Source organism: Chionomys nivalis, chromosome 2 (assembly GCF_950005125.1).
Source record: "Chionomys nivalis chromosome 2, mChiNiv1.1, whole genome shotgun sequence".
Lineage (NCBI taxonomy): Eukaryota > Metazoa > Chordata > Mammalia > Rodentia > Cricetidae > Chionomys > Chionomys nivalis.
In genome coordinates, this window is record NC_080087.1 from 89,674,615 (window position 1) to 89,689,435 (window position 14,821).

Below are 14,821 nucleotides of genomic sequence, written 5' to 3' on the forward strand. Positions count from 1 at the left end.
ACAAGAGTCCAGCTATCCTCCAAAACAGCAGGTCCTGAGTATTCCAATATACTTCAAGCACAAGACAAAAACCTGAAAACCACCCATATGAAGATAGAGGTCCTTAATGAGGGAACTAACATATCCCTTAAAGAAATACAATAAAATGCAAAGAGGTAGTGGAAAGAAAATGTAAAAAACTGTTAAAGACCTGAAAAGAGAAATAGGATCAATATAGAAGCCCCAAATTGAGGATATACTAGAAATGAAAAATTTAGGAATTCGGATAAGAAGTCCAGAGTCAAGCTTCACCAAAAGAACACAAGACATAAAAGAGAGAATCTCAAGTGTTGAAGACACAAAAGAGGAAATGGATATTTTAGTTAAAGAAAATATTAAATTTCAAAGATTCCTGAAAAAAATCCAGGAAATCAGACTCTACGAAAAGATAAACCCTATGAATAGGAATAGAGGAAGAATAAGAATCCCAGTTCAAAGACTGACAAATTATTTTTAACAAAATTCCAAAAAACGCTATAACTAAAAGGAGATGCTTATACAGGAACAAGAAGCGTACAAAATACCAGATAGATTGGGCCAGAAAAGAAAGTATGCTTGACACTAATAATACAGAAAAACAGCAAAAAAAGAATTTTAAAGGTGTAAAGAAAAAAACTGTGTAACATATGAAGGCAGACATACTAGAAATATATGTAACTTCTCAAGGGAGACTCTAAAATTCAGAAGGGCCTAAACAGATGTGCTTAAGACTCTAAGAGTCCAGATGACAGTCTAGACTACTATACATTCATAAAAAAATCTTTCAATTGTCTGAGCCTAACCCCTAAACCTAACCCTTAACCCCTCTAACCCTAACTCCTAACCCTGAGTGTTGAGAAGTCTGGCTATAATTGAAGCTGTAGAGGGAAGGTATGCTGAAAAAAAAAGGCTCTGAAGAAAAAGGTATCCTGACTGTTAGAAGTCAGGCCATACCTACAGCTGTGAGGGAAAGTGTATTGGATACCTCCAGCTATGAGGAAAACAGTTATCTTTGTGGAGGTCCAAAACCACGAGTCTATTTCCACTTTATCTGAAGGTCAGAGTTTGAGGTTGCTCAAAGTTATTAACAGGCGTGGTTACACACCCTGACCTGAGGTGTGGTTGTTTTGTGTTTTTGACTTTAAGAGGGCCCATACAGGTAAATCTATGCAAACATACTTCTCCTTTTGAATTAAGAGGTTTGACCTAGGGAATGACTGCCTTTAGGATACTTAGACTAGGGTGGATCCACTGCCTGAATAACAGAATGTTTTTCTCAACAATTACAGACTTGGTGGCTCAAAGTATTGAAGCAAGAAACTGTTTTAGTTGTCCTATGCATCACGTTAAAGTAGTCTTTTGTCTTCTTCCCCCTTTTGTATCGGGGTATAAAAGTATATTGAAAATTAAATGCAGGCTGACTTACAGTTTTCACTGGAACTCCCTCCGGGTACTATCCTATGTTTCGGTTTTATTATTTTCACTTGTGTCTACATTCTCTTTACTTATTTTTCTATTCCCCATGCCCCTATCCTGGTAAGTGGAATACTAGTCAAAGATGGTCCCTGAAATATACTGACTATTGATAAGTTGGGCTATACCCGTGGTCCAGTGGGAGAGGTTCTTCCTGCAGGATGTGGCAATACTGCTCCTCTCCAAGAAAGCCATTACAGATGGGCCCTGTTTCATTCTGCTAAGAGAGCTTCAAAGCAGAGATGTCCATTGCTGTTTTGCTCCACTCCCCTAAGGGAGTTTCCTAGCAGAGGATTCCAGAACTTCGCTGTTCCACCACACTAGGGAGTTTCCTAATAGAGAGGTCAATGTCTTTCTCAGCTTCAGCCCAAATTGTTACTTCTCTGCTTCACTTGAGTTAATAGGAAACTATTGCTGAAATGTCAGTCTCTGGTGAAGAGTTCCTACTTCTGCCCTGTTCCTTTAAGAGAGTTTGCCAACAGAGGTCATCAAAGCTTCTCTGTTCCATTCCACTACAAAGTTTCTTATCACTCCAGTCAAAGGTCTTCACCCAAAACTCATTCAAGAAATATATTTGGAAGGGAAGAATCCAGAAGAGGGTCTGCCTCTGCTAGGACAAACATGGGCAGATGCCAACTGTACAGGTACAGGACTTATATAGGACTTCTTAGGGGCAGAATTTTCCCAGGGAGAAGATTCTCAGGGTGGGAATGGGTTAGATGTTAATCTCTGATCTTGAACAATGCAGGATGGGCTGGATTGCATGCTCAGGGGTTGGTAGATCTCAAGTTTAGGGATTAGCTGGTTTTGTGCTCAGTTGGTCAAGGATAGAGTGTGTATCTTTGGCTCTTGTTTCAAATTCAAAGTGTGTTCTTTCACTAGGCCCTTACAACCTTTGGAGTCTGGTGTCAGGGTCAGGTGTTTCTTTCATTGACTCTGGATTCAGGAACAAAGTGTGTTTCTTTGTCTTGATTTTGGAGTCAGGACACATATCTTTGAATTTAGTTTGAAAGTCAAAATTATGTACTTCACTGGCTCTCGTTTCACGGTCAGGTTATGTTTCTTTGGCTGGCCCATTTACCCTATACAAAGGGCTTCATAAATTTATGGATTCATTTTTACCATGAGTTTCTAAATACAAACCGTATAAAAAGGGCATAATGCTTAAAAAGATTATTAACGCTGCCAAATTTATTTCTACAGAAGAAATAGCCTTGTGTTATAAGCGGAGGAATCCTGTTCATTCCTGGCTGCCCAGAGCTGAAATAACCACACAGAAACAATATTAATTAAAACACTGCTTGGCCTATTATCTCCGAATTCTTTTTGTTGTTGTTGTTGTTGTTGTTTTGAAACAGGGTTTCTCTGTGGCTTTGGAGCCTCTCCTGGAACTAGGTCTTGTAGAGCAGGCTGGTCTCAAACTCACAGATATACATCTGCCTCTGCCTCCCAAGTGCAGGGATTAAAAATGTACGCCACCACAGCCCAGCTAGCTCGGGATTTTTATTAACTATCTCTGACATTTTAATTAAACCGTTTATATTATTTTGTATTTTACCACAAGACTTGTAATTTTCCAGTAAGGTTTCAGGGCATCTGTCCCCTTCAGCAGATACATGGAGTCTGACTCCACTTTGTTTTCTCCTCGGTCTCTGATTGGAATTCCTGCCTTGCTCTATTATGCCCTGCCATAGACACAAAGCAGCTTCTTTATTAAACAATGGTAATAAAATACATTCACAGCACACAGAGGGAAATCCCAAATCACTGTGTAGCTGATTATAAGTGTTTTGGCTAAAGATCTTACCAAATGCTTTATAATAAGAAGTCCTCAGTATCTTTTTCATGTACTCAATATCTACTGTAATATACAAAGATTTTAACAGATTGTTGCATACAAAAAGTTTTACTCTTATATAAAGTACAAAATTTTATCACACTGAAAATATTTATAGGATTACTCTGGAGTATGAATTTTCTCATGATTTAGATTATTCATACATGCAAATGCTTTACCACACTGGATATATTCATAGAGTTTATGTCCAGTGTGTGATCTTTCATTCATTTAAAGAATACTGTGAAGTGAAAAGGCTTTACCACACTCATTACATCACAGGGTTTCTCTCCAGCATGTGTTAGTTCATGTGTTTGAAGATGACTGTGATAAACAAAGTGTTACCACACTAATTACAGTCATAATGTTTCTCTCCACTATGGGTTTCTTTTATATTTTCGGAGACTACAGTGACATGCAAAGTCTTTACCACAGTGATTACATTCATAGGGTTTTTCTCCAGTATGTGTTTTTATTATGTCTTTGGAGAATACTGTGACATGCGAAGGCTTTACCACACTGATTACATTAATAGGGCTTCTCTCCAGTATGACTTCTTTCGTGAATTTGTAGATGACTGTTCTGTGCAAAGGCTTTACCACAGTGATTACATTCATAGGGTTTCTCTCCAGTATGGCTTCTTTCATGAATTTGTAGATGACTGTTCTGTGCAAAGGCTTTACCACACTGATTACATTCATAGGGCTTCTCTCCAGTATGGTTTCTTTCATGAATTTGTAGATTACTCTTCTGTGCAAAGGCTTTACCACAGTGAATACATTCATAGGGTTTCTCTCCAGTATGGCTTCTTTTATGTCTTTGTAGATTACCGTGGCATGCAAAGGCTTTACTACACTGATTACATTCATAGGGCTTCTCTCCAGTATGGCTTCTTTTATGTCTTTGTAGATGACTGTTCTGTGCAAAGGCTTTACCACAGTGATTACATTCATAGGGTTTCTCTCCAGTATGGCTTCTTTCATGAATTTGTAGATGACTGTTCTGTGCAAAGGCTTTACCACACTGATTACATTCATAGGGCTTCTCTCCAGTATGGTATCTTTCATGAATTTGTAGATTACTGTTCTGTGCAAAGGCTTTACCACAGTGAATACATTCATAGGGTTTCTCTCCAGTATGGATTCTTTTATGTATTCGTAGATTACGGTGGCATGAAAAGGCTTTACCACAGTGATTACATTCATAGGGTTTCTCTCCAGTATGGCTTCTTTTATGTCTTTGGAGACTACTGTGACGAGTAAAGCCTTTACCACACTGATTACATTCATGGGGCTTCTCTCCAGTATGACTTCTTCTATGCCTTTGACGGTAACTGTGACATGAAAAGGCTTTACCACATTGATTACATTTATAGGGTTTCTCTCCAGTATGGGTACTTTTATGCCTTTGTAGATCACCCTTATGTGCAAAGGCTTTATCACAGTGATTCCATTTATAGGGCTTCTCTCCAGTATGTCTTCTTTCATGAATTATTAGAATACTGTGTTGAGCAAAGGCTTTACCACAGTGATTACATTTATAGGGCTTCTCTCCAGTATGGCTTCTTTCATGAACTTGTAGATGACTGTGGAATGCAAAGGCTCTACCACACTGACTACATTCATAGGGTTTCTCTCCAGTATGGGTTCTTTTATGTCTTTGGAGATAACTGTGGCATGCAAAGACTTTACCACAGTGATTACATTCATAGGGCTTCTCTCCAGTATGGCTTCTTTCATGACGTTGTAGATGACTGTGTTGTGCAAAGGCTTTACCACAGTGATTACATTCATAGGGTTTCTCTCCAGTATGGCTTCTTTTATGTCTTCGGAGATTACTGTGACAAGCAAAGGCTTTACCACACTGATTACATTCATAGGGTTTCTCTCCAGTATGGCTTCTTTCATGCCTTTGAAGATTACTGTGGCGTGCAAAGGCTTTACCACAGTGATTACATTCATTGGGTTTCTCTCCAGTATGGGTTCGTTTATGTCTTTGGAGATAACTGTGACATGCAAAGGCTTTACCACAGTGATTACATTCATAGGGCTTCTCTCCAGTATGTGTTCTTTTATGCCTTTGACAATGACTGTGATGTGCAAAGGTTTTACCAAATTGATTATATTCATAGGTTTTCTCTCCAGTGTATGTTCTTTTACGCATTTGAAGATGACTGTGATGTGAAAAGGCTTTACCACACTCATTTTCTTCATAGGGTTTCAATCTAATATGTGCTTTTTCATACCTGTGAAGATGACTGTCACACTGAAAATCTTTAACACATTGAGTATATGCAGAAGTTTTCTCTCTAGTTTGACTTGTTTCATGCCTACAACGATAATGTTACATATGAAAAGAATTACTACATTTAATACATTGTTGAATTTTTTTTATCTGTACATATTAATTTTTACAATTTACTCCTATTATAAAGAGAAATTATATATTAAGGTTTTATCACCATGTTTACAATATTGTTTTCCCCTACATTAAGGCTTGCTTTACATCTTGGAAGATAACTGATAACAGCCTTTATTACATGGTTCAAATTTACAGAATCTTTTTTTCCGTATGAGAATTATCATGTATTTGAAGAGAACTGGAAAAAAACTCAGAGCTTTCCCACTCTTACTGGATTCATAAAGTTTTCAATACTGTGAGTGATACCATATTTGCTAATGAACTATGATAAACAAAAGTATTTACACAGTCCTAGTACTCATGGTACTTTTCTGAAATGTGAGCTTATTGATATATTAACAATGAGAGTAGAAAACCAATTATTTGTATACTCATATATCAAATTCAACAAGTATACTCAGCATGGGGACTGCTACATATCTTCTATCTTTTCTTAGAGAGAGAGGTATGCTGTATCTTTTCACATCCCTTGACTCACGTGGCTTGTATTCAAAGTAATGTATAATATACCTAATAAAGGAACAATAACAAATATAATGTTTCCACATTGAGTTCACACAGTTTGACTTTCTGTCATCATAGACTTGTAGTTTCTGGATTAAGGCCTCTCCACAACAGCGGCCCCTTGATTCATAACTGTAACTGCCCCCTCATTAAACTTAAGAAGTATATGGGTTAAACTACACTTTCTATGGACTATTAGTGTAGTAGAGAATTTTAGAGATATACTTCTCATCTTTTCAACATGTATATCTTTTATAGTATGAATAATATGAAATAAATAAATTGGCAATTTTGCAGCATAGCTCTCATTGTATTATGATTCAAATGGTAATATAGGTTAAGACATTGTTTCCTTGAGTTCTTTCTTAAAAGAATGACTTACAAGTGCAGTTTACCTATCTGAAATTAAGGTATGTGATTTTGTGAGAATTTTATAAACATCAATGCACTTTATTATTTACACTGTTGTTTTTCCTAAAACATATAGGATACATTACAAAATTTGCAGAGGTACATTTGTATCAGGTTATACATGAAAATTACCTTTCATGTCTTCTAGAACATTGACAATGTTCTTCAATATTATGGTATTCCCAACTGTATCCTAAAAATATAGTGCCAGAAAAATTCATGTTATATATTAAAAATTGTAAAAAATTTAGTTACCAGTTGAAGCAAATCTTACAACCATGCCTGATTTATTTACCCCATTCATCTTTCTCAATCAATTACAAAAGAGCATCATTAGCCAATGAACAGTTGTTCCCCGTATTTGAAACCTGAAAGATAATTCAGTCTTACCTATACTAGTGAGGTTCCTATAGGTCTCGCCCATCACATCTTTGTAGAGTTTCTTCTGGGAAGGATTCAGCAAAGCCCATTCTTCCAAAGTGAAGTTGACATGCACGTCTTCATAGGTCACTGCATTCTAAAATATCCCATACATGTGTACAACAGAAAGCACTAGTTTGACAACACTTTGATATATATACTTCTTTGACAGTATAGTCATATAATTCTGGTGCTCTCCATACTTATTCCATGACATAGACATCATAATTTAATCACCGAATCACTTTAGAAGCAAACTGAAATAGGAGGTTCACCTCTGTCACATCTGAACCCTTTGAATGGGATATCACCTTGCAAGAGAAATGCCTACTAACCAACAATAAAAGATATGTAAACAGATCAACAGTACAGAGTACAGATAATAGAAATTGTATGAATGATTATGTTCTAACTACAAAAAAGAAAAATAAGATGAAAAAAGTTGGATGTATTGAATCATGCCTCTAATCCTTGCACTCTGAAGGCAAAGGCATGTATTTCTCTATCTGCGTCTGAGTTGAATACAAGCCTAGTCCATGCAATCACTTCTAGGAAATCCAGAAATACATATTAAATACCTGTTGCACATAAAAAAATAATCAAACAAACATAAAAGGTAGAAATAACTCATAGATTTTTGCTGAAGTTTCAACAAAGAGTTATGCATTTACTTCAACTCCTTATTCATTCACCAGAAACATGAAGTGCCCCAATTTAAACTGCAACATAAATAAGGTTTTACTAAAAGGCACTGTGTGTTTTAAAAGTTACAAATGGACAAATAAAAACAATAGCAATTAATATGCTGGTTACAAATAATTAACACAGAGCAGGAAGGATGGTTCAACAGTCCAGAGTCCTCCTGCTCTTGCATATAGGTGGGCTCATGGGGGATCATAACTATCTATTATTCCAAGTTCAGGGTTTCTAGTACCATCTTTTGAGCAATATAAGAACCAGGTACTCACATGGTGCATATCCATGCAAACAGGTAAAATATCTCTTTTTTAAAATAAAAATTCAAAGCTAAAAAACAGGTAGGAAGAAGGTTATACACCTGCAGACCAATGACTAAGAAGGCAAGGCAGTATTAATGTCACCTATACATGCCATCCTGGGAAACATAATGATACACTCTGTAAAATTTTAAAATTCAAGATATGAGTGAAGCTCCATACAATAGCACATGCATGATAGGAACAAAACCATCATACAACAATATAAAAACAAAAAAGCCAAGAATGCTGGCCCACCTTTAATTGCAGCACTTGGAAGTCAGAGTGAGAGGGTCTCTGAGTTTGAAGCCATCATGGTATATATAGAGAGCTACTTTCAGGATAGCTAGGGCTACACAGACAAACCTTGTCTTCAAATATAAAAAAAAAACAAAAATGAAAAGAGTACACTACCAAACCACCTTAGCACCAAATAGCAGTTAATTCTACTGAATCTTATGTGATTTATTTATAGAGTTCATAATGGTGGGGAAGTCATGACAGCAAAAGAAGAAACCTGACTGATTAGATTCAACCACAATACAGTAGGCACATAAAACAGGAAATGGGTTGAGGCTATAGAAACTCATACAGTGTGATTCCCCTCTGTATGCTGCGATTATCATTGGATAATAAAGTAACTACTTTGAACTATAGCAGAGCTATAGTATCTTAGAGATCTTAGAGAGCTTGGAATGGAATTCTAGACACTAAAAAATGAAGTTTAGCTGCATTTATTTCCCCAGATGTGCTTTGCTTACTGATGACATGCTGTGGCTCCTTTAAGAGAGGTTTTCCTGATTTAGAGGTAGAAAACAAAATCAAAATCAAAAATCAAAGAGCTGCGCCATTTTGAAATGTGGGCATTCTGGGCCGTGCTGCCAGCATAGACTCTGACTCTTCTGGAGGACCAGCTATGGTGTCTGTGAGCCGATTGCTAATGGCAACTTAGACCCCCTGTGTGCCAAAAATGGGGCAATGTACATGGCTCTCAGAGGCAGCAAACATGTCTCTGCTATGTTGGACTGGGTGGAGCAAGCTGGCAGGCTGTACTTGCTCTACCAATGGCACAGCCTAAGTTCATAAGAAGTCCTTAGCATTTTAAGAAGCACTCCTAAACAGTAAATAATTACAGATACACAATAGGACAGATTCATACATAAAAGACCTCTAAATGAGACACAGCATATTTAAAAAATGTACATAGGCTTGGGAGAGAGAAGGAAAGATATAGAGAGTTATAAAATGAAGTAAATAGTTTATAAAAAGTGAAATGAAGTCTTTAAAGAGACAGAGTACATTCAGTCTTAAATTAAAGGAGTAAATAGAATAAAATAAATATTAAAAAGTAATAAAATAAAAAAGCCACATAAAGATAGACTATATAATGCCGGGCGGTGATGGCGTATGCCTTTAATTCCAGCACTTGGGAGGCAGAGGCAGGCGGATATCTGTGAGTTCAAGACCAGCCTGGTCTACAAGAGCCAGTTCAAGGACAGGCTCCAAAACCACAGATAAACCCTGTCTTGAAAAACAAAAAAAAAAAAAAAAAAAAAAAAGAGAGACTATAAACAGAGTTTCTGGATTGTGTATATTATTGTGTTTTCTTTGAATTTTTTGACTGTAAAGGAGCTAAGTAACCAACATATATGCTTTAAAGGTATCATGTCTTCATAATTTGGGTCCAAGGATTTGTTGCTTTGAAAAAGAGATTGTTTTTTTTTTTTGTTTCCAGAGAGGATGAGAACCTGTGGAATCCTTCCAGACTAATATGGTTTGATAAATCAAGACTGCCCAAAAGGTCGCTGTTAACACCCCCAAAAAGTCACTTTGTCAAATAAAAAGCAGGAAGCAGTTTGGAGAGAAATTTGCCCATATTCCCAAATAGTGTTCATAAATGTTTGTTTACATTTAAAGGCGGAAATGCTATAGAAATTTGCATTGGTATGGATCTTGGCCTATTGATACAAATTTAAGGTCAATTTTATTATATGTATTTCTGCTCTTGATTAAGGTATTGTAATTGTGCAGCTTATTTTAAAATGTAATGTATAATTAAAAATATAGGTAAATAGAGAGTCATCTATAATGGTAATAGTCAAGTTTGTAGTCATGTTAGTTAGATTTTCTAGATGTACAGAGATGTATTTCAGATAGATAGGGATTCTTCAAATCTTTCAAAGACTTGCAGAATATGACATTTAAAATGTTTTAAGAGCTTAAGACCTTCATGACAATGAGACACATCTGCTCCTGGTGGCACCAATCTACTGCAAGATGATGATGGGCATCGAAGAGGCTCTTTATAGAGTTTGTTAGCCATGTGGGCAAGAAACAACTCTTGCCCGGACTGCTTGATGAACTGGATATGTTGGACCCACAGAGAAATGACTACTGAACTTGCTTGAAGGTGAGATCGTTCTTTGGGGTTCCTGTTTCATGAAAGAGTCTGTGGGACATTTTGTATGGCAGAGAAGAAAGAAACTGATGGACTTTTCTATTGCAATGCAGAACAGGTTTTTAAATTTTCTGCTTCCTGGAAAGATCTGATGGATACTATGGGCTGAATAATTGGATGCCCCAACAATGCAGAAGAACTTTGGGTGATTGTCCAGGCATCAAGATGTCCAAGATTTGGAAGTTGCTTGCAATATATTTCCTGTTTACTTAGGTAATATTATGTCCTTTTGGGGTCTTTGATGGAGTTGAAGAACTTATAGCTGTAGTTATAGTTTTCCTTAGTTATGATAAAAGATAAAATAGATATAAGTATTATAACTATAATTCTTTCATGATTCCTGTTTTGTTATTTGTAATTTTACTATGTTAAAATTAAAACCTTCCTTTTCATTTAAACAGAAAAGGGGAGGTGATGTGCGATTCCCCTTTGTATGCTGTGATTATCATTGTTTACTAAAGGAACTGCTTTGGGCCTATAGCAGAGCTATAGGACAGAACTTACTTTGATAGGGGAGGGACACTAAACTGAATGCTTCTTATTAACTAATTCTTACATCTTACATTAGTACATAATTCTTATCTGTGTTAACCACATGGTTTGGTACCTTTTATCAGTGAGGCATTCTCATCTTGTTTCCTCTGCATCTGGGTGATGACTGTAGACTGAGCCTTTCCTCTTACCAGAATTCTCCTGTTCTGATCACCCCACCTATCCTTCCTGCCTGGTTACTGGTCAGTCAGCATTTTATTAAACCAATACAAGTGACAAATCTTTACAAGGTACAAGATCATTGTCCCACAGTAAGTAAAATCTTGTAAAAATCAGAAAACAAGTACATCTTTCCAACATACAATGGCACAGAATATCATTCACACTCCAAAGTAGAAAAATGGAGACATAGTGAGAGAAGATTTTACTAAGGCAAGACTGAAGTATAGCAAGACAAACATCAAAACTTGTAGCTCTGTCTCAGATGCACAGGGCTTCAGTTTCAAAGGGCTTAGATGGCCCTATCCCTGCATCTTCTCATACATTGCTCTTCTTGGTTACTTCCACTCCCTATATTCAGCGAGCTCTCCATAGAAGATGTTTATAGTTTAGGCATCTCAATATCTTGTGGTATCAAAATGCACCCTAGGCTGTATCAAATTAAGACTCTGGTTGTTATGGAATATAATTGTAAAATGTGATATATTTGTTTATGTTTTGAAACAATTGTTTTAAGATGCAAATATGTGATGCACTCTTTTATGTTGCATTTGTTTAATTCTCTAAATATATGATACTGGGCTGGTCTAAAATACCTGTTTGGCCTAATGAACAGTCAATAGCTTGGTAGAAAAGATTAAGAAGGGCTGGAAGGCATAGGGAATAAATGGGAGTGTTGTTTTTCTCCACAAAACTGACTTTTCATTTCTTTCTACAGCACTCTTTTTTTCTGCCGTAGACCTAAATAAACCATTAGTAATAAACACCCAACAGAATCAATAATTTGTCTAAGAAAGCACCTGATTACTTTTTAATTTGTCCTTATTCAATATCTCAGGGAATGGAGAAAATTGGAATGTTTTGGGAAGAAAATATTATACAAATGGCCGAGAGATAAGTTTTAGTGAAGTCTATTTCCCAATGAAATCCTGTGAACTCAGCTCCATTGTGTGCATTACTTTCAACACCCCCATATTCCTAGTCCTATAAGATTAGCTAAGTAGCTCTTTGTACAGATTTCTGTGGCTTTTGCCATCTAAAGTCCTAATATTTTCAATTTTCCTCCAAAAGACAAACTTTCCACATTCTACCCAGCAACAAAATCACTTTGGGTGTATCAAATTTTGACCTAATTATGATCATTTTTTGCTGTGATTACATTCTCTAAATAAAAGCATATAAGGTAATAAACAGGCTTGTTTGACTGATATTTCCAGGTCACAACCCACAGCTGTGGAAGGTTAGGATAGAAACTCAAGTTAAAAACTGACCACAAGAGACACCAGGAAAAAAATATTTACTGGCTTTCTTTCTTGCTTAGTCACTCTCTCAGATTCAGCAAGCTTTCTTATCCTTCTCAGTCACACTTACTTATTGTGATGACTTCCACCATCAGGGAAAGAGAAGAGCCTTCCCACATTAATCACCAATCAACACAATTTCCCCCTAAAATAGTAAGTAGCAATTTTGATCTGGGAAAAGCCTCAATTGATGTTCTCTCAGATGACTCTAATCTACATTATGCTGACAGCTGAAGCTAATTAAGGTTTAGATGATAATATATGAGAAGATTCTTTTAAACACAAAATCAATATATTAACCATAACAAACACAAAGAATGGAAAACATAGATAGGTCAAGAAATGGGAAAAGCAAGCCTCTAAGATCAAGAAGAGAACACTAAAACTGTCTCTGCATGGAAACTTCCTAAACCAAGAAATGCTCAGTGACTTCATAATATAGTATATTTTCTGAAAAAGAAGGATGAAGATCTATCATTTTCTAGAGAAACAACAATAAAATTAAATAATAATTAATAAAATAAAAACATATATGGTATCATAAGCAAAACAAGACACAAAGACAGGCCTACAAACACATATTATGGTTCCTTAAACAAGAATGACAAGACACTAACCAAAATTAAATAACAAGAAATCACTCGCCAGTAGTCATCCTGTGCATTCTAGTTCTCTCTTTTACTGATAATAGAAAATGGATTGGGAGAGGAAAGCTGTTCCACCAAATTGGAACATTTGCATAAAACTTTCTTATGTTTTAATTTTATAAAAAACAGTTTTGATTACTAAAAGGATCCCATTCTCTTATAAAAAGAAAATTATATTGATTAAGATCACTTAGGCACCATTTTCTTTCCTATGAGTGAAGATTGCCTGTAAGTCTGTATCAGAATAACGTAATAAAAACTTTCTCAAACCAAATGCAAGATAAGAAATTAAAAAAAAGTGTATAATTTGTATTATATACCTAAAGCAGCTTGTTTTGCTCTAATTGTTTTATGAGGCAGAGTATTCTTGAAAAGAAGTCTATCCCCACATTTTGTGTATGTTTATGTGTGAGAAAGAATGTCTTCCATGTGTAGAAGAACAGAGGGTGTCATGTCAGATCCCCTGAATCTGGAATACCAGCTGGTTCTGAGCCTCCCCACTTGTATATTGGGATATGAACAGGCTTAATAATTTCAAGTCAATGAAAAATTCTTAAAATATAGACTGGTATGAGCTGAGCAACACTTTAGCTATATCACTCTGGTTATCTATGGGGAAAATACTTTTACAAACTTATAGAGCTACAATGAAAATCAAGATGGAAGTTCCTCAGAAAATTGGAAATAGATCTACCCCTGGATGCTGTTGTACCAGTCTTGGGCATATACACACAGATGATCCATCCTGTAGTTACATTTTTTTTTTTACTTTATGGCTCTTTTGGGAGTCCACCATCCAGCTCCCAAATAAATCACATGAAAAATTATTTTTACCTATGAATGTCCAGTCTTAGCTTGGTTCTAGTCAGCTTTTCTTAAGTTAAATTATTCTATCTACCTTTGCCTTTGGGCTTTTATCTTTATTCTATATACCTTTCTTTACTTCTTACTCTGTGGTTGAATGTGAAGTTGGTCCCTGACATTATCCACTTTTTTTCTTGGTCCTCAATCCTTCTCTCTTTCTCCTTTTATTTCTTCTCTCTGTCTGGCATCCCAACCTATCCCTCTCCTGCCTAGCTACTGGCCATTCAGATATTTATTACACCAATCAGGTGTTTTAAGCAGGCAAATATCACAGCTTCACAGAATTAAAAAATGCAACATAAAAGAATGCAACACACTCTTGCATCATTAAATAAATATTCCACAGCATAAATAGATGTAATTTTTCACCATATTTCCCCTTTTGTCTAAATAAAAAAATGAAAGGTTATAACTTTTCACTTTCTCCACAGCTGCCATTTCATTTTCATTAGCATTAAAAAATTAAAGTTAATAAACTACTGTACAATCTATATCTAGGGGTATTAATTACCCCTTTCTGTTTATTAAGCATATCTTTTAGCTGGCCAGATGAAACATTAACTAGTTAATCTTTATCAATAACAATTGGGAGTCAGATATCAGGGGTAAAAACCTGAAAGATCAGAGAAACAGTGAAGAAGCCACCAGTGACTCTTCCTCGTCCATTCCTCTATCCCAAAAGGCCAAGATCCTCTCCCAGCCCAACCTTACTACTTGTCTTCTATCTATCCACAGTCCTCCAAACCTCTATGGTGTCTTTT

General features: G+C 36.1%; 1 protein-coding gene across 1 annotated transcript in view; it reads right to left on the reverse strand.

The window, feature by feature from the left end:
• Window positions 1-3,856: 3,856 nt before the first annotated feature.
• LOC130869370 (zinc finger protein 431-like) overlaps window positions 3,857-14,821 on the reverse strand; it is a 50,571-nt gene continuing 39,606 nt past the window's right edge. The window contains exons 2-4 of the mRNA XM_057761397.1: window positions 7,055-7,181; window positions 6,797-6,857; window positions 3,857-5,657 (exon numbers count right to left, since the gene is read on the reverse strand). Of these exons, the coding sequence (XP_057617380.1) occupies window positions 3,857-5,657; window positions 6,797-6,857; window positions 7,055-7,181 (1,989 nt within the window). The remainder of the gene's footprint in view (window positions 5,658-6,796; window positions 6,858-7,054; window positions 7,182-14,821) is intronic.